The sequence below is a fragment of the Zea mays genome, chromosome 4 (genome assembly GCF_902167145.1).
Source record: "Zea mays cultivar B73 chromosome 4, Zm-B73-REFERENCE-NAM-5.0, whole genome shotgun sequence".
In the NCBI taxonomy this organism is placed as follows: domain Eukaryota; kingdom Viridiplantae; phylum Streptophyta; class Magnoliopsida; order Poales; family Poaceae; genus Zea; species Zea mays.
Window position 1 is genome coordinate 192,108,391 of NC_050099.1, and position 26,520 is coordinate 192,134,910.

Genomic DNA, 26,520 nt, shown 5'->3' on the forward strand with positions numbered 1-26,520 from the left:
CTAAATTAACAATTACATCATGATTATCATTAGTTTAAAAATGCAGCAAAAATTTACCATAGGTGGCCAAATTAAAAGCAAACGAATAAGTCACTGATTCTAGAATTTAAGCTATTCTTTGTGAGGACATGCAAAGTGTGCATAGTGCATACATGTTTGAAAACCCAGACAGTGAACTCCATTCCTAACTGCTTTAGCCTTGAAGTAGTTCCACTTCCTACCAAAATGAAAGATAAGACGGATTTAGTAACATACCAAAATGGTGAAGTTATTACTGTATTGAAACAGCAAAAGGATGGTTCTACCAACAAGTTATTACCTTATACAAATAGCAAAGGGATGGTGCTACCAACAAATTAAATGCAAGAATTGGGAGACAGTCATTGGTAATAATAGGTTCACAGAAACATGAGATCAAAATGCCAGTGCATAATCTCATTAAGAACAACAAAGACCAAACACTAACTCATCAAGGCCAACAGAAATACTTTCTGGAACCACGATGAGCATTGTTAGACTACCCGTCTAGGATTCTAGGGTTTGGGTTGTAATTACCGTCTCACCCCTCACTGTAATGGGCCTGGCCCAGTTACTACTCTATTAATACTACTCCCCATCCCTGGTTAGGGACATGGATTCAGTTTCCAACATGGTATCAGAAAGCTAGGTTTAGGGGTTTTTTTTTCTCTCCTCTCTCTGTTTCCAGCCGCCGCCACAGCCGTCGGCCCCTCCCAGCCGCCGCCGGCTCCAGCTGCCCGGCCTCCCTCCCCAGCCTCCCAGCCGAGCGCGCCTCCCTCCCTCAGGCCGCCGCTGCCATCTCCCCTCCCTCTGTTTCCTCTCTCGCTCGCGCCTGCAAGCGCCCGTGCGCTCGTGCCTCGCCGCAGCGCGCAGGCGAGCCTCCCCTCGCCGCGAGCCGTCGCCGCTCGACCCGTCCGCGCCGACGCCGTGCGCCGCGGCCAAGCCGCCAGGACGCCGCCGCGCCGTTCTCCTGCGCCGCCCCGACGCCCGCCCTCTGCCCCGACGCCCGCCCCCTGCGCCGACTGCACGTTCCCGCCGCCAGGAACTCGTCTCCGGCCCGACGTCCGTGCGGCCCCTCGTCGCTGCAGTGCTGCACCGCCCAGTCGCATCCCCGCCCGGACGCCGCCGCCAAGCCGACCGCGACCGTCACCCGCCTGCTGCGCCATCGCCCCGATGGACGCGGACAACGTCGCCACCACTGCGGCCATGCTGGCCGCCATGGGCACCACCAGCCCCGCGACGCACCCCTCTATTGCCCCTGCTGAAATCAGCGGCGCGCTCACCCATGGAGGGGCCCCCTACATCGCCGGCCTCGGGCCACTCCACGTCGCTTCCACGCTGCCTCTGTGTCGCGGTTCCCCGCCGGGGTTTCCCGCCTTCGCTTCCCCAACCTGGAGCCACACCGTCGCGCCCTCCGTACTCCCCGCCACCGACTCCCCGCTCGTCGGCACCCTCGCTACGATCCAGGCCGCAGTGACGGCCTCGCGGGAGCGCGAGCGCGCCGCCTCCCTCGCCCTGGAGCGAGAGCGTGCCCTGGGTGCCGCTCTGACCACCCAGATGGCCACCACGCAGCGCCTCCTCGGTCGCCCGCCGGTTGCCCCTGTGGAACCCCCGGAGGACCCCCTCGCCTCCGACCTCGACGCCGACCTCATCGCTGCTCTCCACGCCCAAGCCGCTGGACTGCACAACATCCGGGCCCTCGTGTCCGTGGTGTTGGATCTGGCGTCTTCCCACTACCCCCGTTGGCGAGGACAGGTCCTTCTCACGCTGCGGCGTTTCGTCCTCGACGATCACGTCCTCGTCGACCACGACGCTCCGCCACCTCGCTCCTGGTGCCTCATGGACAGCGTTGTCCTCTCGTGGCTCCACGGCACCATCACCGTTGAGCTCCAGGACATCATCCGCGACCAGGCGGACACTGCGCGCCAGGCGTGGCTCGCTCTCGAGGACCAGTTCCTCGGGAATCGGGATGCTCGGGCGCTCCACCTCGACGCCCAGTTCCACCTATTCTCTCAGGGGGACCTCTCCGTGGGAGAATACTGCCGCCAGATGAAGGGCCTGGCTGACTCTCTCCGCGATCTCGGCGAGCCAGTTGCCGATCGTACCCTGGTGCTGAACCTCCTGCGTGGCCTCAGCCCCCGCTACGGCCACCTGAAGGCTCTCATCAAGAGGAGCGTGCCCTTCCCCACCTTCCACGCCGTGCGGAACGAGCTTCTCCTCGAGGAGCTCACCATGGCGAATGAGGCACCCACTCCTGCCTCGACCCTCTACAGCGCTCCTACCAGTGGTCAGCCGCCTTCAGGGGGCCAGGCCACTCGTCCTCCGTCGACCGGGGCTCCCACCCGCCCCCACCTGCCGTCCCGGCGGCCCCTCGTCCGACTTCCACGACCGACGGGGGTCGTCGCTCCCGCAAAGGCGGCCGTGGGAGCGGCGGCTCCTCTCGTGGTGGTCCCTCCGGCCGGGGTGGCGGCCACGTGTGGCCGTCATTCTACAACCCCTGGACCGGGACCATTGCCATGTGGCCGGGCCAGGCACGGAGTACCCCCCGTCCTCCGGCGCCAGCCCTCCTGACTACACCTCACTACGGCGCACCTCCTTATGGTGTTCCCGTCGTGCCCCAGGCTCCGCCCACGCTCCTGCCCCCAGGGACCCACACCTCGACGCCTTGGTCCCCGCCGGCCGGTGGTTGGGACAGCGCCTCCCTCGCTGCTGCATTCAGCACCATGGCGATGACCCCACCCCCCTCCGACTGGGTGATCGACTCCGGTGCCTCGTACCACACCACTCCCACGGCAGGCACGCTCTCTCGCTCTCATCCCCCCCTCCCCTCTCACCCATCCTCGATCGTCGTTGGAAACGGTTCCACTCTGCCAGTCACCTCAGTAGGTGCCTCGGTTCTCCCTGGGCCGTTTTATCTCAACGATGTTCTCGTAGCTCCCCACATCACTCACAACCTTCTTTTTGTTCGTCGATTCACCACTGACAACTCCTGTTCCATTGAGTTTGACCCCTCTGGTTTTTCTGTGAAGGATCTGGCCACCAGGACCCTTCTCGCCCGCTGTGACAGCTCGGGGCCACTCTACACGCTCCAGCCCTCCACCGCCGGCGTGTCTCCACCTCCTGCCCTGGTCTCCACCACCTCCTCCACCACATGGCATCGACGTCTCGGCCATCCTGGACCCGACGTCATGACCAAGATTACCAGTAGTCTAGATCTTTCATGTAGTAGGGGACATTTTGAGGGTCTCTGTCATGCTTGTCAGTTAGGTCGACATACTCGTCTCCCATTTACTACTTCTTCTCGGGCTGAGCAGGCTTTTGACCTGGTTCACTGTGATCTTTGGACCTCCCCTGTACTCAGTCTTTCTAGCTATAAATACTATTTGGTGATTTTGGATGATTTTTCCCATTTTCTCTGGACCTTCCCGCTTCGTTTGAAGTCGGACACATTCACCACCCTCACACACTTCTTCACCTGAGTATCCACTCAGTTTCGTCGCCCGGTCCGTGCTCTGCAGTGTGACAATGGCCGCGAGTTCGATAACAACGCCTCTCGCTCTTTCTTCCTCACTCATGGCGTCCAGTTGCGTCTCTCATGCCCCTACACTTCTGCACAGAACGGCCGAGCCGAACGCATGATCCGCACCACCACTAATATGCTCCGCTGCCTCCTCTTCCAGGCGTCTCTCCCTGCCAGCTACTGGGCAGAGGCCCTGCACACTGCCACCCACCTCCTGAACCGTCTTCCCTCGAAGGCGGTACGCCACCCTACCCCTCACTTCGCCCTATACGGCACAACCCCTTCCTATGACCACCTTCGCGTGTTCGGCTGTGCCTGCTACCCTAACACTTCCGCTACCGCTCCACATAAGCTTTCTCCTCGCTCCACCCGCTGTCTATTCCTTGGCTACTCCCCTGACCACAAGGGGTACCGGTGTCTGGACCTCACCTCCCACCGCATCATCATCTCTCGTCATGTCATCTTTGACGAAGATGTGTTTCCCCTTGCTGGCTCCACCCCACCCACCGATCTTGACTCCCTCCTCGAGTCCGATCCGATTCCTCCCCCACCTTCGGCTCCCCGTCTTGCGCCGTTACCTGCTCCTCGTGCGGCCCCCACGACCTCTTCCGCGCCACGCGCGGCCCCGTCGACCCCGCCTGCGCCACGCGCGGCCCCGTCGATCCCGCCTGCGCCACACGCGGCCCCGTCGATCCTGCCTGCGCCACGCGCGGCCCCGTCGACCCCGCCTGCGCCACGCGCGGCCCCGTCGACCCCGCCTGCGCCACGCGCGGCCCCGTTGACTCCGGCTCGATTTGCCAACCCCGCCCTCGTCTACCATCGCAGCGGCCACGCCACTACCTCGGCGCCCCCCGACTCGGGCCCGTCAACGAGCGCGGCCCGATTCGCCGACCCCGCCGTCGTCTATCACCGTCGTGAGCCGGCCCCACCAGCCGCTCCCGACGTTCCGGCGGTTCACTCCGAGTCGTCCGTATACCACCCGGTCGCCATCCACCGCGACCCCGGGCACGTCCACCCGATGGTGACTCGGCGCGCTGCCGGCGTTCTCCGCCCCGTCGACCGGCTAATCCTGGCAGCTGCTACGACTAGCACTCCACCCGACGCTTCCCCGGTACCCTCCTCCGTTCGCACTGCCCTCGCCGACCCACATTGGCGTCGTGCTATGGAGGAGGAGTACGCGGCCCTCTTGGCCAACCACACCTGGGACCTGGTGCCGCGTCCACCAGGCACCAACGTGGTCACCGGCAAGTGGCTATTTCGCCACAAGCTGACCTCGGACGGCTCCCTCGACCGCTACAAGGCCCGTTGGGTCCTTCGGGGCTTCACACAGCGCCCCGGAGTGGACTACGACGAGACCTTCATCCCTATCGTCAAGTTCGCCACTGTTCGCGCCGTCCTCTCCCTCGCCCTCTCCCGTGACTGGGCGATCCATCAGCTCGATGTCAAGAATGCCTTCATGGCACTCTGACGGAGACTGTCTACTGCAGCCAGCCCACCGGCTTCGTCGACGCTGACCGTCCGGATCTGGTTTGCCGGCTGAACAGGTCCATGTACGGCCTCAAGCAGGCGCCACGGGCTTGGTACAGTCGCTTCGCCTCCTACCTGGCCTCCATCGGCTTCGTCGAGGCCAAGTCGGACACGTCCCTGTTCATCTACCGGCGCGGCGACGACACCATCTACCTCCTGCTCTACGTCGACGACATTGTGCTCACGGCATCCACCGCCGACCTTCTACACCGCACGATCGTCGCCCTTCAGCGCGAGTTCGCGATGAAGGACCTGGGGCCCCTCCACCACTTCCTCGGCATCACCGCCGAACGTCGGCCTCAGGGTCTCTTCCTCCACTAGCGCCAGTACGCCATCGACATCCTGGAGCGGGCTGGCATGTCTGACTGCAAGCCCTACTCCACGCCTGACGACACTCAGGCGAAGCTCTCTGAGGACGACGGGCCTCCGGTCGCCGACGCGACGTCATACCGGAGCCTCACCGGCGCGCTCCAGTACCTCACGTTCTCCAGGCCCGACATCGCTTACGCCGTCCAGCAGGTGTGCCTGCATATGCACACTTCGCGGGAGCCCCATCTCACTGCGCTCAAGCGGATTCTACGCTACCTCCGCGGCTCCCTCGACTACGGCCTCCTACTCCGCCCATCCCCGACGTCGGAGCTCGTGGTCTACACCGACGCTGACTGGGCTGGCTGTCCCGACACGCGCCGGTCCACCTCCGGCTACGCCGTGTTCCTGGGCGCCAACCTCGTCTCTTGGGCCGCCAAGAGGCAGCCTGTCGTCTCTCGCTCCAGCGCTGAGGCCGAGTACCGTGTCGTGGCCAACGGTGTGGCCGAGGCCTCCTGGCTGCGCCAGCTCCTCCACGAGCTCCACAGTCCTCTTCAGCGCGCCACACTCGTCTACTGCGACAACGTCAGTGCGGTCTACCTCTCCACCAACCCCGTGCAGCATCAGCGCACGAAGCACGTAGAGATCGACCTACACTTCGTCCGCGAGCGTGTCGCTGCCGGTGACGTTCGGGTTCTCAGCGTCCCCACCACGCTGCAGTTCGCCGACATCTTCACCAAGGGACTGCCGTCGAGTGTATTTCTAGACTTTCGATCCAGTCTCAACATCTGTACAGGATAGAGTTGTGACTGCGGGGGGGTGTTAGACTACCCGTCTAGGATTCTAGGGTTTGGGTTGTAATTACCGTCTCACCCCTCACTGTAATGGGCCTGGCCCAGTTACTACTCTATTAATACTACTCCCCATCCCTGGTTAGGGACATGGGTTCAGTTTCCAACAAGCATGATCCTTGAGCAGAATTAAAATGTCTGAATCTCAGTTGACTATGATCCTTGAATAAAGTAGGGTTGTGTTATTGTGTAAGATGTTGCAGTTTATTACATATGGCTAGGGACCTAGGGTACACAGGATAACAAAAACACAGTGCAAATATCAACCCAAAAAATATGTTTCATCTTCAATACACATCTATGTTCAGCAAGACAGAAGTTACTAGGTTACTCTTCCCATAAATTAGTGGAGTGTTTTTTGAGCAAGACATTGGCACCAAAAGAAAAGAAAATTTTCAAAACAACAAACACATGGGAAAAAACATTTCAGTGGTCTACATAGACATGCAGCTCATTAGTCATATAAATATAAAGTACGGAAAATCTAGAGTTGCTAACAACCGATCTTATTACAATGTAACAATTAGGCATCAGAAGGGATAAGACCAATTAAACACAAACTAAAAGAAGCGGGGTACAAAATAGAATACCGTAGATGCAGCCGAAGATACATTGAAGTGTGTGTGGAAATGCATTTGCTGCAGCAACTGATCGGCAGAAAACACTCATAAGCCGCATACGCAATGAAGCATGTGCTGGAGAAACTTTCAGCTCTGCAGCTATATTTTCTGCACCCACAGTGCCTGTCTCACAAGAGAACATTATCATGGAGCAAGACTTGCCACAAAATATTTAGTCACTTAGATACAGATTTTTTTCTTGAACGATGCAGGATAGTTGTGTCATTTCATTAGAAGAGAATAAACAGAGGACAGGCAGGGCTGCTTCCTCAAGTAATCAAATACAGGAGCAAGACTCTTCGCGACACACACTATGCAAAACAAGACCACTGCCCAAAAACGCATAAACAACTATAAGAAGCAACCTACTAAGGACATGTACAACCCACATAAATGACCCGTATCTTAAGGGGTATCTAAGGGGGTAAGTGCAAAAAAACACAAGAAACGTGTCTTAGTGAAAAAACGTCTCTAGCACAGTTCTCTAAGTCTAAGATACGGTTTCACCCATACAACCCACATAAATGAGCCGTGTCTTGAGATGTTCTAGTGAATAAGATACAAGACTTAGATACATTGTTTTGCATGAATGAGTTTTTTAGGTGTATCTAGTGCTTGGAGAACCGCAACATACTATCTAGGTTGTACATACCCTACGAAGCTGTTGCAGAGCCTTAGCTCCAGCCCAACACCACAACAAACACTGTTCAAAACCTACAGCTAAAACTCTTTGAACACAAGGACTAGCATTGTTATGAATCCTAGTTCATAACGGGATAAACAACGCCGAGAAGATAGTTGGACGGAGTCGGCTTGGGAGGGACTAGACTATTAGAGAGATCTGGACTAATTCTTCTTCATTCATTCATTCCCCTTAAGGGCTTGTTCGGTTTCTACCCCAATCCATATGGATTGAGGGGGATTGAGGGGGTTTCAATCCCCAGTAAGTCAAAATCTCTCTCAATCCGTATCAATCCCCTCCAATCCATATGGATTGAAAATAACCGAGCAAGCCCTAAGGAGGTACCTCTCATCCTTATTTAGATAGGAAGACTTGGCCCCCAAGTAACTAACTCAATCTTATCTAATCTAATCCCAGGTAACTAATCTTATCTAATCTAATCCCAAGTAACTAACTCAATCTTATCTAATCTACTCCCAAGTAACTAACTCAATCTTATCTAATCTAATCTTTATCCACTAATCCTAACCCTGAGCCTATCCCTATGGGCCTCCATGTTCTAGGCTGCTGCCGCCCCATGACATTCCCAAACCCTTCGAAGACAACTCGTCCTCGAGCTATAATGGGGTGCATGGCAACAACCTTGTTGTCTAACTTGATATCCACGTGAAAATGCAACCCTAACTAGAAGCCTTTTACATCTCGGCTTTAATTTATTTGCAAATAAAATAAAGAACCTATGTCAAGGTTGGTTCCCCTGGATCCCATGGGAACAACCTCGTCCAGGTTGCAAAGGCCAAGACGTGGCAGCTCACCAGTCCTACGGCCTGAGCTGTCGCGAGTTCCAATGGAGACAACGCCACCCAACTAGACGTGTTCTTGTTGTCCACAGGACTATGGATCAGGACGATGAACTGGAGTGGAGGATCGGCCAACCCTGCTGAAGGCATTGTCGCCCCATGTGTCGCATGTTGTTCAACGCGCAATATCGATGCAAGTCGTTGTGCCAGGGAACGGCGGACCGCAGCCTGCAGCGGTGCCGCCGCTTGTCGTGCTTGACGCCGCGCCAGGAAGCCACGTGTCGCAGCCTGAAGAGTGAAGACGACAAGCCGCTGCCTGCAGCAGCGTCGCCGCTTGTCGTGCTTGACGTCGCGCCAGGAAGCCGTGTGCCACAGCCTGCAACTGCAACGCTGTCGCAACTTGCCGCACTGGACGCCGCGCCAGGAAGCCACGTGAAGCCACCTGAAGTCGCGTTGCCGTCGCTTATCGGCGGTCAGACTCCACCTTTGCGCGAGTAGATCACAGAGCTGGAGGATAGCAGATCGAGCCTGCTCCAGATCTGCCCTGGCATTGAGCGAGCTCCTCACGCCAGGTGCGTACATAGTCCGCAGCATAAGTCATGGGAAAGGATCCCTAACTCATGATACCAAATGTTATGAATCCTAGTTCATAACGGAATAAACAGTGCCGAGAAGATAGCCGGACGGAGTCGGCTTGGGAGGGACTAGACTATTGGAGAGATTTGGGACTAATTCTTCTTCATTCATTCATTCCCCTTAAGGAGGTACAGCCCATCCTTATATAGATAGGAAGACTTGGCCCCAAGTAACTAACTCAACCTTATCTAATCTAATCCCAAGTAACTAACTCAATCTTATCTAATATAATCCCAAGTAACTAACTCAATCTTATCTAATCTATTCCCAAGTAACTAACTCAATCTTATCTAATCTAATCTTTATCCACTAATCCTAACCCTGAGCCTATCCCTATGGGCCTCCATGCCATGGGCTGCCGCCCCATGATAAGCACCCTCAATGACACAAGTATTCTTGTGCTTCCACAACTCCCAAGCAACCTAGATGATGAGTGGATTCAGCCCTTTTCTTGTCCCTGTTGGAACAGCCTTGATTGTTTTGCACCAGCACCACCAAGGCACCAACTAGAAAAACATGCCATGGGTAACCCTCAGCCTATCCCTATGGGCCTCCATGCCCTGGACTGCCGCCCCATGACAAAACGAGAATCTTCTAGCTTCGGTGCAAGGGGAAGCAAGCCCAACACATGAAAGATAGTTGTCCAAACCTGCCTTGCGAAAACACAAGCAAACCAGGGTACTGTAATGTTTCATCAGTTTGATCACATAGGGGACACTGACGGGTGAGGAAGTCCTCTTTTTTCAAGGTGTTCAGCTGTCCAACAGCGGCCCTTAAATGCCAAACTAAATAAAGACTTTGCAACTAAGAGGGACCAATATTTAGGTACAAAATGACAGACAAAACATTGAGGGGTTACATGCAATGGAACTATCAATTTCTTAATGGGCAAAGAAGAATAAGAAGTGTACTTCACAAGTGGGCACAGCCTATAAGCTTGATTTGCTGAACTCAGCGTATCTCATTCTTCTTCCAAAGAGAGAAGATGCTTCTTCAGCTGGTGATTTTCGACCAATTAGCTTGATTCATAGTTTTGCTAAGTTGGTCACTAAGATCCTCACTAATTGTTTGGGGCCATATCTTCAAGACCTAGTAGCAGCTAACCAGAGTGCTTTTATTAGAGGAAGGTCAATACACGACAATTTCATGCTAGTGCAACAATCGATTAAGTTCCTTCATAAGAGGAGGATCTCTAGTTTGCTGCTGAAACTGGATATTTCCAAGGCTTTCGACTCAGTCTCGTGGGCGTTTTTGTTGGAAATTTAATTTTGACACATTTGGGCTTTGGTCCTGTTTGGCGTAATCTAATCTCCAACTTGTTATTCACTTCTTCTACTCAGGAGCTCCTGAATGGCTCGCCTGGTAATCATATTTTTCATCGGAGAGGTCTTCGCCAGGGAGATCCTCTTTCTCCCATGTTATTTGTGATGGTTATGGATGTACTTAGCAGCTTGTTCCGGGTTGCTGAAAATAGAGGCTTGTTGCAGAGCCTTGGGGGAGCTGATGTCCGCAGTAGAGTCTCCATCTATGCGGATGATGTGGTCCTTTTCATAAAGCCAATTGAAGCATACCTGAATTGTGCTAAGATAATACTAAACTGTTTTGGTTCGGCTTCCGATCTGGTAACCAATATGCTCAAGAGCAGTGCTATTCCAATTAGATGTGATGATCAGCAGGTGCTTGCTGGCTGCAGAGTACTGCATTGCAATCCCGCTGCGTTTCCTTGCAGGTATCTGGGGTTGCCCATCTCTGATAAAAAATTGAGGAAATGTGACCTTAAGTTATGGATTGAGAAGATTGCAGACCGTCTACCTAACTGGAAGGCTCGGCTGCTCAACCTGGCTGGGCGGACTGCGCTGGTGAAGTCTGTTCTATCGGCCATTCCGACTTATCTTCTTATTGCAATCTGAAAGGGAATTAGGCTTACACCTAAGTCCCAAACAATTTTGGTGATTGAATTGCCCAACACAAATCTTTAGACTAACTAGTTTGCCCAAGTGTGTAGATTATACAGGTGTAAAAGGTTCACCCTCAGCCAATAAAAGGACCAAGTTTTGGATTCAATAAAGGAGCAAAGGGGCAACCGAGGGCACCCCTGGTCTGGCGCACCGGACTGTCCGGTGTGCCACCGGACAGTGAACAGTACCTGTCCGGTGCACCAGGGGACTCAGACTCAAACTCTTCGCCCTCGGGATTTCTCGGAAGCCGGCGCGCTATAATTCACCGGACTGTCCGGTGTGCACCGGACATGTCCGGTGCTCCAAGGAAGCGCGGTCTCCAGAACTCGCCAGCCTCGGGTTCGCGTGGCAGCCGCTCCGCTAAAATTCACCGGACTGTCCGGTGTGCACCGGACTGTCCGGTGTGCCAGCGGAGCAACGGCTCTTTTCGGCGCCAACGGCTCCCTGCGGAACATTTAATGCGCGCACATCGCGCGCAGAAGTCAGAATCGCCCATACCGGTGCACCGGACATCAAACAGTACATGTCCGGTGTGCACCGGACACCCAGGCGGGCCCACAAGTCAGAAGCTCCAACGGTCAGAATCCAACGGCAGTGATGACGTGGCAGGGGCACCGGACTGTCCGGTGTGCACCGGACTGTCCGGTGCGCCATCGAGCAGACGCCTCCAGCCAACGGTCAAGTTTGGTGGTTGGGGCTATAAATACCCCAACCACCCCACCATTCATTGCATCCAAGTTTTCCACTTCTCAACTACTACAAGAGCTCTAGCATTCAATTCTAGACACACTAAAGAGATCAAATCCTCTCCAATTCCACACAAAGCCCTAGTGACTAGTGAGAGTGATTTGCCGTGTTCATTTGAGCTCTTGCGCTTGGATTGCTTCTTTTCTTTCTCACTTGTTCTTGAGATCACAACTCCATTGTAATCAAGGCAAGAGGCACCAATTGTGTGGTGGCCCTTGCGGGGAAGTTTTGTTCCCGGCTTTGATTTGAGAAGAGAAGCTCACTCGGTCCGAGGGACCGTTTGAGAGAGGGAAGGGTTGAAAGAGACCCGGCCTTTGTGGCCTCCTCAACGGGGAGTAGGTTTAAAAGAACCGAACCTCGGTAAAACAAATCCGCGTGTCACACACTTCATTATTCGCTTGCGATTTGTTTTGCGCCCTCTCTTGCGGACTCATTTATATTTCTAACGCTAACCCGGCTTGTAGTTGTGTTTATATTTGTAAATTTCAGTTTCGCCCTATTCACCCCCCCCCTCTAGGCGACTATCAATTGGTATCAAAGCCCGGTGCTTCATTAGAGCCTAACCGCTCGAAGTGATGTCGGGAGATCACGCCAAGAAGGAGATGGAGACCGGCGAAAAGCCCACTACAAGCCACGGGAGCACTTCATCGGAAGAGTCCCGCACCAAGAGGAAGGAGAAGAAGAAGGACTCCTCCAAACGGAAGGAGAAAAAGTCTTCCTCCTCTCACCACAAAGAAAAGAAGGAAAAGTCTTCTTCCCACAAGCCGCATCGGAAAGGCGACAAGCACAAGAGGATGAGGAAGGTGGTCTACTACGAGACCGACACTTCATCAACATCGACCTCCGACTCCGATGCGCCCTCCGTCACTTCTAAGCGCCAAGAGCGCAAGAAGTATAGTAAGATCCCCCTACGCTATCCTCGCATTTCCAAACATACACCTTTACTTTCCGTCCCATTAGGCAAACCACCAACTTTTGATGGTGAAGATTACGCTAGGTGGAGCGATTTAATGCGATTTCATCTAACCTCGCTCCACAAAAGCATATGGGATGTTGTTGAGTTTGGCGCGCAGGTACCATCCGAAGGGGATGAGAACTATGATGAGGATGAGGTGGCCCAAATCGAGCACTTCAACTCTCAAGCAACAACAATACTCCTAGCCTCTTTGAGTAGAGAGGAGTATAACAAAGTTCAAGGGTTGAAGAACGCAAAGGAGATTTGGGATTTACTCAAAACCGCGCATGAAGGTGATGAGCTCACCAAGATCACCAAGCGGGAAACGATTGAGGGGGAGCTCGGTCGATTCCGGCTTCGCAAAGGGGAGGAGCCACAACACATGTACAATCGGCTCAAGACCTTGGTGAACCAAGCGCGCAACCTCGGGAGCGTAAAGTGGGATGACCACGAGGTGGTTAAGGTTATTCTAAGATCACTCATTTTCCTTAACCCTACTCAAGTTCAATTAATTCGTGGTAATCCTAGATATACTAAAATGACCCCCGAGGAAGTTATCGGGAATTTTGTAAGTTTTGAGTGCATGATCGAAGGCTCGAGGAAGATCAACGAGCTTGACGAACCATCCACATCTGAGGCGCAACCGGTAGCTTTCAAGGCAACGGAGGACAAGAAGGAAGAGTCTACACCAAGTAGACAACCAATTGACGCCTCCAAGCTCGACAATGAGGAGATGGCTTTAATCATCAAAAGCTTTCGCCAAATCCTCAAGCAACGGAAGGGGAAGGATTACAAATCCCGTTCCAAGAAGGTTTGCTACAAGTGTGGTAAGCCCGGTCACTTTATCGCTAAATGTCCATTATCAAGTGACAGTGACAGGGATAACGACAAGAAGGGCAAGAGGAGAGAAAAGAAAAGGTACTACAAGAAGAAGGGCGGTGATGCTCATGTTTGTCGGGAGTGGGACTCCGACGAAAGCTCAAGCGATTCCTCTGACGACGAGGACGCCGCCAACATCGCCGTCACCAAGGGACTCCTCTTCCCCAACGTCGGCCACAAGTGCCTCATGGCAAAGGACGGCAAAAAGAAGAAGGTTAAATCAAACTCCTCCACTAAATATGAGTCTTCTAGTGATGATAATGCTAGTGGTGAGGAAGATAATTTGCGAACTCTTTTTGCCAACCTTAACATGGAACAAAAGGAGAAATTAAATGAACTAATTAGTGCCATCCATGAGAAGGATGATCTCTTGGACTCCCAAGAGGACTTCCTAATCAAGGAAAATAAAAAACATGTTAAGGTTAAAAATGCTTACGCTTTACAAGTTGAAAAATATGAAAAATTATCTAGTGAGCTAAGCACTTGCCGTGAGATGATTGACAATCTTAGAAATGAAAATGCTAGTTTAAATGCTAAGGTTGATTCTCATGTTTGTAATGTTTCAATTCCCAATCCTAGAGATAATAATGATGATTTGCTTGCTAGGATTGAAGAGTTGAACATTTCTCTTGCTAGCCTTAGAAATGAAAATGAAAAATTGCTTGCTAAGGCTAAAGATTTTGATGTTTGCAATGCTACTATTTCCGACCTTAGAAGTAAAAATGAAATATTGCATGCTAAGGTTGTAGAACTAAAATCTTGCAAACCCTCCACATCTACCGTTGAGCACACTTCTATTTGCACTAGATGTAGAGATATTAACATCGATGCTATACATGATCACATGGCTTTAATTAAACAACAAAATGATCATATAGCTAAATTAGATGCTAAAATTGCCGAGCATAACTTGGAAAATGAAAAATTTAAATTTGCTCGTAGCATGCTTTATAATGGGAGACGCCCTGGCATTAAGGATGGCATTGGCTACCAAAAGGGAGACAATGTCAAACTTAGTGCCCCTCCTAAAAGATTGTCAAATTTTGTTAAGGGCAAGGCTCCCATGCCTCAGGATAACGAGGGTTACATTTTATACCCTGTCGGTTATCCCGAGGACAAGATTAGGAAAATTCATTCTAGGAAGTCTCACTCTGGCCCCAATCATGCTTTCATGTATAAGGGTGAGACATCTAGTTCTAGGCAACCAACCCGTGCCAAGTTGCCTAAGAAAAAAATTCCTAATGCATCAAATGAACATAGCATTTCATTTAAGACTTTTGATGCATCATATGTTTTGACTAACAAATCCGGCAAGGTCGTTGCCAAGTTTGTTGGGGGCAAACACAAGGGCTCCAAGGCTTGTGTTTGGGTACCCAAAGTTCTTGTGTCTAATGCCAAAGGACCCAAAACCGTTTGGGTACCTAAAGTCAAGAACTAAAATTGTCTTGTAGGTTTATGCATCCGGGGGCTCAAGTTGGATACTCGACAGCGGGTGCACAAACCACATGACAGGGGAGAAAAGGATGTTCTCCTCATATGAGAAAAACCAAGATCCCCAACGAGCTATCACATTCGGGGATGGAAATCAAGGTTTGGTCAAAGGACTTGGATTTGTAGCGCATGCCAGGCGGGGAAGCAAGTTGGAGTCCATCATCCACACAAGAACATCATGACGACCGACAGGCCGCTTGAGCTACTCCACATGGATCTATTCGGCCCGATTGCTTACATAAGCATCGGCGGGAGTAAGTATTGTCTTGTAATAGTGGATGATTATTCTCGCTTCACTTGGGTATTCTTTTTACAGGAAAAATCTCAAACCCAAGAGACCTTAAAGGGATTCTTGAGACGGGCTCAAAATGAGTTCGCCTTAAGGATCAAGAAAATAAGAAGCGACAACGGGACGGAGTTCAAGAACTCTCAAATTGAAAGCTTCCTTGAGGAGGAGGGCATCAAGCATGAGTTCTCTTCTCCCTACACACCTCAACAAAAAGGTGTAGTGGAGAGGAAGAATCAAACTCTATTGGACATGGCAAGAACCATGCTTGATGAGTACAAGACACCGGACCGGTTTTGGGCCGAAGCGGTCAACACCGCCTGCTACGCCATCAACCGGTTATATCTTCACCGAATCCTCAAGAAGACATCATATGAACTCCTAACCGGTAAAAAGCCCAACATTTCATACTTTAGAGTTTTTGGTAGCAAATGCTTTATTCTTGTTAAAAGAGGTAGAAAATCTAAATTTGCTCCTAAAACTGTAGAAGGCTTTTTACTTGGTTATGACTCAAACACAAGGGCATATAGGGTCTTTAACAAGTCCACTGGACTAGTTGAAGTCTCATGTGACGTTGTGTTTGCTGAAACTAACGGCTCTCAAGTAGAGCAAGTTGATCGTGATGAGATAGGTGAAGAACAGGCTCCATGCATAGCGCTAAGGAACATGTCCATTGGGGATGTGTGTCCTAGGGAATCCGAAGAGCCTCCAAATGCACAAGATCAACCGTCCTCCTCCATGCAAGCATCTCCACCAACTCAAAATGAGGATGAGGCTCAAGTTGATGAAGGGCAAAATCAAGAAGATGAGCCACCTCAAGATAATGGCAATGATCAAGGGGGAGATGCAAATGATCAAGAAAAGGAGGATGAGGAAGAACCAAGGCCGCCACACCCAAGAGTCCACCAAGCAATCCAACGAGATCACCCCGTCGACACCATCCTCGGCGACATTCATAAGGGGGTAACCACTCGATCTCGTGTTGCACATTTTTGTGAACATTACTCTTTTGTTTCCTCTATTGAGCCACACAGGATAGAGGAAGCACTTCAAGATTCGGATTGGGTGATGGCAATGCAAGAGGAGCTCAACAATTTCACAAGAAACGAGGTATGGCATTTAGTTCCACGTCCTAACCAAAATGTTGTAGGAACCAAATGGGTCTTCCGCAACAAGCAAGATGAGCATGGTGTGGTGACAAGGAACAAAGCTCGACTCGTGGCCAAAGGGTATTCACAAGTCGAAGGTTTGGATTTCGGTGAAACCTATGCACCCGTAGCTAGGCTTGAGTCAATTCGCATACTATTGGCCTATGCTACTTACCATGGCTTTAAGCTCTATCAAATGGACGTGAAAAGTGCCTTCCTCAACGGACCAATCAAGGAAGAGGTCTATGTTGAGCAACCTCCCGGCTTTGAAGACAGTGAGTATCCTAACCATGTCTATAGGCTCTCTAAGGCGCTTTATGGGCTCAAGCAAGCCCCAAGAGCATGGTATGAATGCCTAAGAGATTTCCTTATTGCTAATGGCTTCAAAGTTGGCAAGGCCGATCCTACACTCTTTACTAAAACTCTTGAAAATGACTTGTTTGTATGCCAAATTTATGTTGATGATATTATATTTGGGTCTACTAACGAGTCTACATGTGAAGAGTTTAGTAGGATCATGACACAGAAATTCGAGATGTCGATGATGGGGGAGTTAAAGTATTTTCTAGGATTCCAAGTCAAGCAACTCCAAGAGGGCACCTTCATTTGCCAAACGAAGTACACTCAAGACATTCTAACCAAGTTTGGAATGAAGGATGCCAAGCCCATCAAGACACCCATGGGAACCAATGGGCATCTCGACCTCGACACGGGAGGTAAATCCGTCGATCAAAAGGTATACCGGTCGATGATTGGTTCATTGCTTTATTTATGTGCATCTCGACCGGACATTATGCTTTCCGTATGCATGTGTGCAAGATTCCAATCCGACCCTAAGGAATCCCACCTTACGGCCGTAAAACGAATCTTGAGATACTTGGCTTATACACCTAAGTTTGGGCTTTGGTACCCTCGGGGATCCACATTTGATTTGATTGGTTATTCGGATGCCGATTGGGCGGGGTGCAAAATCAATAGGAAGAGCACATCGGGGACTTGCCAGTTCTTGGGAAGATCCTTGGTGTCATGGGCTTCAAAGAAGCAAAATTCGGTCGCTCTTTCCACCGCCGAAGCCGAGTACATTGCCGCAGGACATTGTTGCGCGCAATTGCTTTGGATGAGGCAAACCCTGCGGGACTACGGTTACAAATTAACCAAAGTCCCTTTGCTATGTGATAATGAGAGTGCAATCAAAATGGCCGACAATCCCGTCGAGCATAGCCGCACTAAGCACATAGCCATTCGGTATCATTTTCTTAGGGATCACCAACAAAAGGGAGATATCGAGATTTCTTACATTAACACTAAAGATCAATTAGCCGATATCTTTACCAAGCCTCTTGATGAACAATCTTTTACCAGACTTAGGCATGAGCTCAATATTCTTGATTCTAGAAATTTCTTTTGCTAGCTTGCACACATAGCTCTTTTGAATACCTTTGATTATATCTCTTTTATGTACTATGACTAATGTGTTTTCAAGTCTATTTCAAACCAAGTCATAGGTATATTGAAAGGGAATTGGAGTCTTCGGCGAAGACAAAGGCTTCCACTCCGTAACTCATACTTCGCCATCACTCCGAGCAACTCTCTATTCTTTGGGGGAGAAATGAGCATCAAAGAAAAGGACTTCATCCCTGGGGGAGAGAGTAAAAGCTCAAAAGCAAAAGGACCGGACTTCGTCTTTGGTATAATCTTAACTCATTCATTTATGACCAAAGAGGAAGAAATTACTTCGAGGGCTCTAATGATTCCGTTTTTGGCGATTCATGCCAAAAAGGGGGAGAAATGAGCCCAAAGCAAAAGGACCGCACCACCACCACCAAATTCAAAAACTTAGTGCTTTCCAAAAGTATTTATCATTTGGTATCCTATTGTGTTCAAAAGGGGGAGAAAGTAGTATTTCAAAAATGGTATATCAAAACCCTCTTGAACACTAAGAGGTGGATCTCTTTTAGGGGGAGTTTTGTTTAGTCAAAGGAAAAGCATTTGAAACAGAGGGAAAAAATTTCAAATCTTGAAAATGCTTTGCAAACTCTTATTCATTTACCTTTGACTATTTGCAAAAGATCTTTGAAATGGATTTACAAAAGGAATTTGCAAAAACAAAACATGTGGTGCAAACGTGGTCCAAAATGTTACATAAGAAAGGAACATTCCATGCATATCTTGTAAAGTAGTTATATTGGCTAAATTCCAAGCAACCTTTACACTTACATTATGCAAACTAGTTCAATTATACACTTCTATATTTGCTTTGGTTTGTGTTGGCATCAATCACCAAAAAGGGGGAGATTGAAAGGGAATTAGGCTTACACCTAAGTCCCAAACAATTTTGGTGATTGAATTGCCCAACACAAATCTTTAGACTAACTAGTTTGCCCAAGTGTGTAGATTATACAGGTGTAAAAGGTTCACCCTCAGCCAATAAAAGGACCAAGTTTTGGATTCAATAAAGGAGCAAAGGGGCAACCGAGGGCACCCCTGGTCTGGCGCACCGGACTGTCCGGTGTGCCACCGGACAGTGAACAGTACCTGTCCGGTGCACCAGGGGACTCAGACTCAAACTCTTCGCCCTCGGGATTTCTCGGAAGCCGGCGCGCTATAATTCACCGGACTGTCCGGTGTGCACCGGACATGTCCGGTGCTCCAAGGAAGCGCGGTCTCCAGAACTCGCCAGCCTCGGGTTCGCGTGGCAGCCGCTCCGCTAAAATTCACCGGACTGTCCGGTGTGCACCGGACTGTCCGGTGTGCCAGCGGAGCAACGGCTCTTTTCGGCGCCAACGGCTCCCTGCGGAACATTTAATGCGCGCACAGCGCGCGCAGAAGTCAGAATCGCCCATACCGGTGCACCGGACATCAAACAGTACATGTCCGGTGTGCACCGGACACCCAGGCGGGCCCACAAGTCAGAAGCTCCAACGGTCAGAATCCAACGGCAGTGATGACGTGGCAGGGGCACCGGACTGTCCGGTGTGCACCGGACTGTCCGGTGCGCCATCGAGCAGACGCCTCCAGCCAACGGTCAAGTTTGGTGGTTGGGGCTATAAATACCCCAACCACCCCACCATTCATTGCATCCAAGTTTTCCACTTCTCAACTACTACAAGAGCTCTAGCATTCAATTCTAGACACACTAAAGAGATCAAATCCTCTCCAATTCCACACAAAGCCCTAGTGACTAGTGAGAGTGATTTGCCGTGTTCATTTGAGCTCTTGCGCTTGGATTGCTTCTTTTCTTTCTCACTTGTTCTTGAGATCACAACTCCATTGTAATCAAGGCAAGAGGCACCAATTGTGTGGTGGCCCTTGCGGGGAAGTTTTGTTCCCGGCTTTGATTTGAGAAGAGAAGCTCACTCGGTCCGAGGGACCGTTTGAGAGAGGGAAGGGTTGAAAGAGACCCGGCCTTTGTGGCCTCCTCAACGGGGAGTAGGTTTAAAAGAACCGAACCTCGGTAAAACAAATCCGCGTGTCACACACTTCATTATTCGCTTGCGATTTGTTTTGCGCCCTCTCTTGCGGACTCATTTATATTTCTAACGCTAACCCGGCTTGTAGTTGTGTTTATATTTGTAAATTTCAGTTTCGCCCTATTCACCCCCCCCCCCCCTCTAGGCGACTATCACAATCAATGTCCCTCAGTGGGTTATTCAATCAATTGATAAAATTCGACGAGGATTTCTTTGGAGAGGAAGAAAGGAGGTTAATGGTGGTAGCTGTCTTGTTCCATGGGAAGTTGTCACGAGGCCTCTGAAGCTTGGTGGGCTTGGGATCCCTAACCTTAAGTTCAAAAGCTGGGCATCGCAGGCAAAATGGTTATGGTTGGAAAAGACGGATCTGAGCAGACCTTGGCGTGGGTTGTCCCTCCCAGTGCAGCGTCAGGTTAGACAGTTTTTTGACTTGTCGGTTTTTACCATTTTAGGGAATAGGGCTACTACTCTCTTCTGGTCGGATAGATGGATTCATGGGAATACTATCCAGGACATTGCCCCTGAGGTAGTGGGTATGGTTGGCCGCAAGGCGTTTTCTTCCAGAACGGTGGCACAGGCTCTGGATAATTGGCATTGGGTCAGTGACATTCGTGGTCCTCTTTCCTTGAGAGGGTTGCAGCAATATCTGTAACTCTGTTGTTATGGGATACTTTGGGGGAAGTTAGGCTTTCTCATGATGCTGACAAACATGTTTGGATGCACTCTTCTTCTAGGATGTTCTCCTCAAAGTCTTGCTATAAGGCTTTTTTCATGGGTTCAATTTCGTTTGAGCCATGGAAACGTTTGTGGAAATCCTGGGCTCCCCCAAAATGCAAGTTCTTCCTCTGGTTGGCGATAAGGAATAAGTGTTGGACTGCTGATAGACTAAGGAGGAGAGGGCTGCAACACCCGGTTGTTTGTGTTCTTTGTGACCAAGAGCAGGAAACAGTGCAACATCTTCTATGTACTTGCAGTTTTGCCAGGCAATTTTGGCATGCTATTCTTGTTCCCTTGTGTCTTGGGGATCTCATTCCTGCTGTTGATGAAATCTCATTTGCTGATTGGTGGAGGAAGGTGCTTAAGAAGGTGCCCAAAATCAGAAAGAAAGGCTTCAACAGTCTCATTATTTTGGGGTCTTGGTGCCTATGGCTGACTAGAAACAAAGCTGTTTTTGATGGTGTAAACCCTTCCCTGTGCTTTGTTAAAAAGCTTATTTCTGAATGAGTTAAGTTGCTGGGATAGGGCTGGGGCTAAGCAGCTAGCAAGTTTTGGTCTTCCTGCTATTATGAGTAGGGTCTAGATTGTGGTCAAGTGTTCGGTTTGCCCTACGGGCATTGTACTTTGGTCCTCTTGGACCTTTTCCTCTCTTAATATAATGACGTGCAGTCCAACTGCGCGTTCGAGAAAAAAAAAACAAGTGGGCACGGTATTCAACTATGCCCGTGTTCAACATGTTGGCATTAAACAATGTCACTGGGCACCCAATTGTGTGTGCACATTATGGAGTGGGCAGGGACGGATCCAGCAGTGAGGCGGGCGGAGCTCAAGCCCCCATACCGCTTCGGATCCCATGGAGCCCCACTAGAGCCTCCCCTAATCTAAAATGTACACAATATAATGCAGAGAGGGCTTCTAAACTGCAGCAGTTTAGTTCAGTCCTTCCTAAACTTTTTTCTGGCTTCGTCCCTGGGAGTGGGCACACATACTTGTGAAAGACAGGTTCGGGAGCTCAAGAAGGGCTGGAAAATCATGATAACAGGTATGTAACCATCCTCACACATTTGGATTCTCTTCAAAGAGCCATAAAAACCAACAGATAAAAAAAAGGAAACCACACTTAAAACAACAGTAATAGATACAAACACATTTAAGTATCCAGCCTATGTGAAATGACTTATAAAACAGCACATAGACGGCAAGTGACGAACATAGTGACAGTATTTTAAATGAAATTTAAACAGCATTGATCAAAACCCAAGAAAATGCAAAGTGCATACCGTTGAACAGTGTGAACAGTCTCTTGATAAGGTCGGGATCTTCTAAATTCACTGTTGAAGCTTTGCGCTTTAAGAACTCGTCTCCTTTCTTAGAAACTGCATCTTGGCTGTATTAAGATAGTAGTTAGCATCATTATTGGTCCATATAAAAATTCCAATATATTATAGACAGCAAAATAGAATACCTATCTGAAGAAGCAGATAAATAAAGAGGGTAGACAATCTCAGGTGTGAAGTTCATAGCTTCGATGACATTTAAGATTCCTAGCTGAAGAGAATGAACAAGAAATTCAACATGAGTAGACCAAGTGAATTGTGCAGGTAGTAACAACTAAAAAGTGTACGTGCACTTGTGCACACATGATTACACATTTTTTATTACCTTTCTTGATGCAAGTACGTCAATTTTTAGGGGTTGTTTCCCGGTGACACGTTCTGATTGGACAACTGACAGTCCTGCTGGGCATCCACTGCTGTACAATTCAATAGCAGTCAAATGTCTGATGCTCAAATTGTGTTATATGCTTTTACCTAATTTAGCAAGGAATACGTACCCTTGAGGTGGTGCTTGATACAATAATGTGTGAAAACAGAAGTCAGCAAATAAAAGACCATCACTGGATTCGGTTATTACTCGATATTTTGATGCAATCGTCTCATCCACCTTATGTGTGTTACATTCACCAATAGCCTGACCAATAATAGAGGCAAATTTTTGCAAGAAAAAACATGTGAGTGCTATAGACTGTAGACACACCAGGAAAAAAGGATGGTAAAAACAGTACTTTAGAAGACGTGATCAGTTCAGTATGGGCATGACTGACCTTTGTTACAAGTCGCAAGATGATCCCTTGATGCTGAGGTGGAATATTTGATATATTAATTAAAAGATCAGGCGCGATGTTTCCTTTCTCCTGTTACAAAATGGTAAGTGGACACAATCAGCGTTGCAGAAAACTAGAGACTAACAAAGGAAAAGAGGGTACCTCAGTCGGCAGGCGTTCAAACGCCATCTCAATATATAGGATACAAAAGTTTCGGACCATTGTTGAGGAAGTGGGTTCAGTATAGATCTTCCATAACTCCAGCATTGGCAGTGATATCTCTGGCCTGTGTTTCACCCTTTTGTTAATGTGACTAAGAATTTCCATAACCTAATGAAATCCCAAAATAAAACCGCATAAGGTTAGAAAGGCACACACAAAACTTAAACCAAAAAAAAAAGTGCTGACTAGCGACTAATAATACAAGCAATTTCTCTCTGAATAAACTAATAGAAGTAGTTCCCGCAGATTAAATGTAGGTACAAAGCTCTCAGGTGTACGCCATCCGGAACTGAAGTTTCTCCCCTCCCGAATCTCACCGCACGAGCAGTATACACTAGCTAATACCACGAAGGAACCAGCTAGCCCTGAGGGGAAGGGAATAGGAAGGGCGGCACGAATGTCTCTCACTCAAATTCGGGTCGGATAAGGGCTAGAGGAGAGAGGCGGTGCGCTTACGAGCTTTCGGACGGCCGGCGCGGGGGACGCCAGTGAGGTGACGGCGTAGGGGAGGACGCGGGCGAGCACCGGCGCGAGGTGCGCGTCGTCGGCGAGGGCCAGCCGCGTGAGCATCCGATCCAGGGCATCCATCCTCTCTGCGTCTGTCTGCTCCGCGGCGGCGGCGGTGGACGCCGAGGAGGCCGATGGCTCCGCCATCTCCGCCTGGTTGGGTTAGAATCGCCGGCGTTTGCTTCTTCCGGCGCAAGAAGGTGAGGACAGTCGAAGTGGCGGCTGAGTTGGGTTCGAGTCTAACCGGTCATAAACATAAACCAAAGCGGTGCGAGTAGGCTGCTTTTTTTTTACACACCCATACACACATGGTACAAATGAACTAACAAAGTTTACAAAAATTCTGGAAAAAATCATACATAATCTTTTCATTCTACTTTGATTATATATAAAAAATAAATTTAAATTCGTTATACTTCAAGAGTAATGAGAAAGATAACATGTTAACCGATTTTCTAATTTAAACTTATCATAAATTTTATCTTTTCTATTACAGCTTAAGTATAACGAAATTGAACTTGAAAATTTGTATATAAATGTAGTAAGACATATGTATGAATTTGTTCAGAATTTTTTGTGAACTTTGTTAGTTCATATGCAATATATGTACACCAAAAGCTCATGTGCACCGGATATGCTTCCTCCTCCGCGCTAGTGCAAACACGTCTTTACTGTGGAAAAGTCATAAGAGAAGGTTACAACATAAAATTCAAGTAAGGTTTATCAAAATTAAACCAGTGCAAAACCGGTGGCAAGGCTGCAAAGATCACCTTAAAGTTCAAGATCAAGTAATTACATAAGAACAAATGTGACTCCAACAAAATTAGTAAGAGATTTAGGGCTTTTGTGACGCACAAATTAGTTCAAAAACACAGAAAAAACACATAATTCAAGAAAATTTCCTTTATTCTAAAGGAGCTCTAAACGTCTTGCATGGTTCACATATATCCAAACATAATACTTTAGATGTATAGTTGTCGGCGTTTCGGACCCGTGAGGACCGTCAACCGACCAGTGAATTTGTTGTTGCGTGCCCCTGCCTAGATGGGTTGATGCAAGATGGAACACAAGAGAGGGAATAAGGCTTGTATTATCTTGCACCAGAGTGCTCGTAGTAGGGGTTACAAGCGTCGCAAGAGGGCGAGAGAGAGAGAGAGGGTTCGGTCTCGAGGTGAGGCGCCTGAGTTTGCCTCTCCCGTGTCTCTCCTACTCTGCCTGCCTCTGCTCGTCCTCTCCCTGTGTGCGTGTTGTCCTCGTGCCTTAGGAAGGCCCTAGACGTCCCCTTTTATAGATACAAGGGGATGGTCCAGCTGTACAATGGGGTGTAGCTATGTTCTAACGTGGCTGGCGTAGAAGTGCCTTGAGCCCTGTACGTGTGCTAACGTGGCTGTCGGAGAAGTGCCTTGAGCCCTGTAGAAGCATAGCTGGCGGTGCGGCATGGATCCTGCTGACGTTTCCTTGCTTCCGTAGGGGGTTGAGAGCAACCGACGTCATGGGCGCACGCGGGGAACCATCATTACCTGTTACCGGAGTAACCTTAGATGGGACACCGGTCTTGTTCCTTCATAGCCTGAGGCAGCTAGCTAGCAGTAGGGTAATGATGTATCCCCTGTAGCGCAGTCGGTCCGAGGCCCGAGGTCGGGCGAGGCGGAGACTTCTCCTGAGGCCGAGGTTGAGGTCGGGCGAGGATGTGACTCTTCCCGAGGCCGAGGTTGAAGCCGAGGCCCGAGGTCGAGCGAGACGGGGACTTTCCCCCGAGGCTGAGGCCTGGGGTCGGGCGAGGCGGAGCTCCCTGTCGCGCCCGAGGCTGAACTCGGGAGAGGTCACAACTTACTGTTGCTAGTCTTACCCTGGTGGTTGGCACAGTAGCCGGAGCGGGGCGAACAGTGCTGTTTTCCTGTCAGAACGGTCAGTAAAGGGGCGAAGTGATTGCGGTCACTTCGACCTTGCCGACTGAGGCACGCGTGTCAGGATAAGGTGTCAGGCGATCCCCGCATTAAATACGCATGCGATACAGTCAGTTGGTAGGGCGATCCGGCCAAGGTCGTTGCACGACAAAGTCTGCCCGAGCTGGGCTTCGGGTGAGCCGAGGGTGCGTCTGCTGACTGAAGGGACCCTCGGGCGAGGCGTGAATCCGTCTGGGACTACTGTTCCTGCCCTAGGCTGGGCTCGGATGAGGTCGCGTCCCTTGGTAGACGTGGCCTTGACTTGAACCGTGCTTTATTAGCCGTGTATGGTTTGTTCTGAAGATGTTTTCCAGTCGTGTTTAAGGAGCATTGGGGGTACCCCTAATTACGGTCCCCGACAGTAGCCCCCAAGCCTCGAAGGGAGTGTAGGCACTCGCTTGGAGGTTCTGCCGGAATTTTGCAAGGGGACCAGCCCGTCTCGGTCGTATTTTGTTCCGAGGGGTGCGCGCGAGCGCACCCGTCGGGTGTAGCCCCCGAGGCCTCGGAGGAGTGGTTTGACTCCTCTGAGGTCTTAATTCTATTTGTGATGTCTCGGTCAGCCTTGTGGTTCCCTCATGCGGCCTGGCCATAGCCCGGGTGCACGGTCAGGCTCCGAGTTTTTACGCTGGTTTGTTGACGTGGTTAACAGTTTGGCCGTAGCCTGGTGCGACAGCAGCCCCTGAGCCTCTGCACGGAGCGAGAGGGCGATCAAGGACCGTCTCGACTTTTATTGTACGCCCCTTCGTCGCCCTTCCGCAAGGAGGAAGGGGGGAAAGCGCCGTGTTACCCTTGGAGGGCACCAAACATGGTGTCGGGGACCATAATTAGGGGTACCCTCAAGACGCCTAATTCTCAGCTGGTAACCCCCATCAGCATAAAGCTGCAAAGGCCTGATGGGTGCGATTAAGTCAGGGATCAGTCCACACGAGTGACTCGATCACGCTTCACCCGAGCCTAGCCTCGGCCAAGGGCAGCCGACCTCGAGAGACTTTCGTCTCGCCCGAGGCCCCCTTTTTATGGCGGACACATCACCGGCTCGCCCGAGGCCTTGGCTTCGCTCAGAAGCAACCTTGACTAAATCGCCGCACCGACTGACCAAATTGCAGGGGCATTTAACGCAAAGGTGGCCT

The 26,520-nt window shown here is 50.2% G+C and overlaps 1 protein-coding gene across 4 annotated transcripts in view; it reads right to left on the reverse strand.

Annotated features, from left to right (window-relative positions):
• The window catches only part of LOC103655792 (proteasome adapter and scaffold protein ECM29), a 48,939-nt gene extending 25,193 nt beyond the window's left edge, over nt 1-23,746 (reverse strand). Inside the window, exons 1-9 of one of the 4 annotated variants that reach the window (XM_020552775.2) lie at nt 23,394-23,746; nt 22,878-23,045; nt 22,716-22,805; nt 22,446-22,582; nt 22,274-22,364; nt 22,077-22,159; nt 21,892-21,998; nt 6,813-6,965; nt 153-217 (exon numbers count right to left, since the gene is read on the reverse strand). In XM_020552775.2, the coding sequence (XP_020408364.1) occupies nt 153-217; nt 6,813-6,965; nt 21,892-21,998; nt 22,077-22,159; nt 22,274-22,364; nt 22,446-22,582; nt 22,716-22,805; nt 22,878-23,045; nt 23,394-23,591 (1,092 nt within the window). In that variant the 5' untranslated portion in view covers nt 23,592-23,746. The remainder of the gene's footprint in view (nt 1-152; nt 218-6,812; nt 6,966-21,891; nt 21,999-22,076; nt 22,160-22,273; nt 22,365-22,445; nt 22,583-22,715; nt 22,806-22,877; nt 23,046-23,393) is intronic. The other 3 variants (XM_020552776.2, XM_020552777.2, XM_035967482.1) reach the window with 3 other exon arrangements.
• Nucleotides 23,747-26,520: the final 2,774 nt, after the last annotated feature.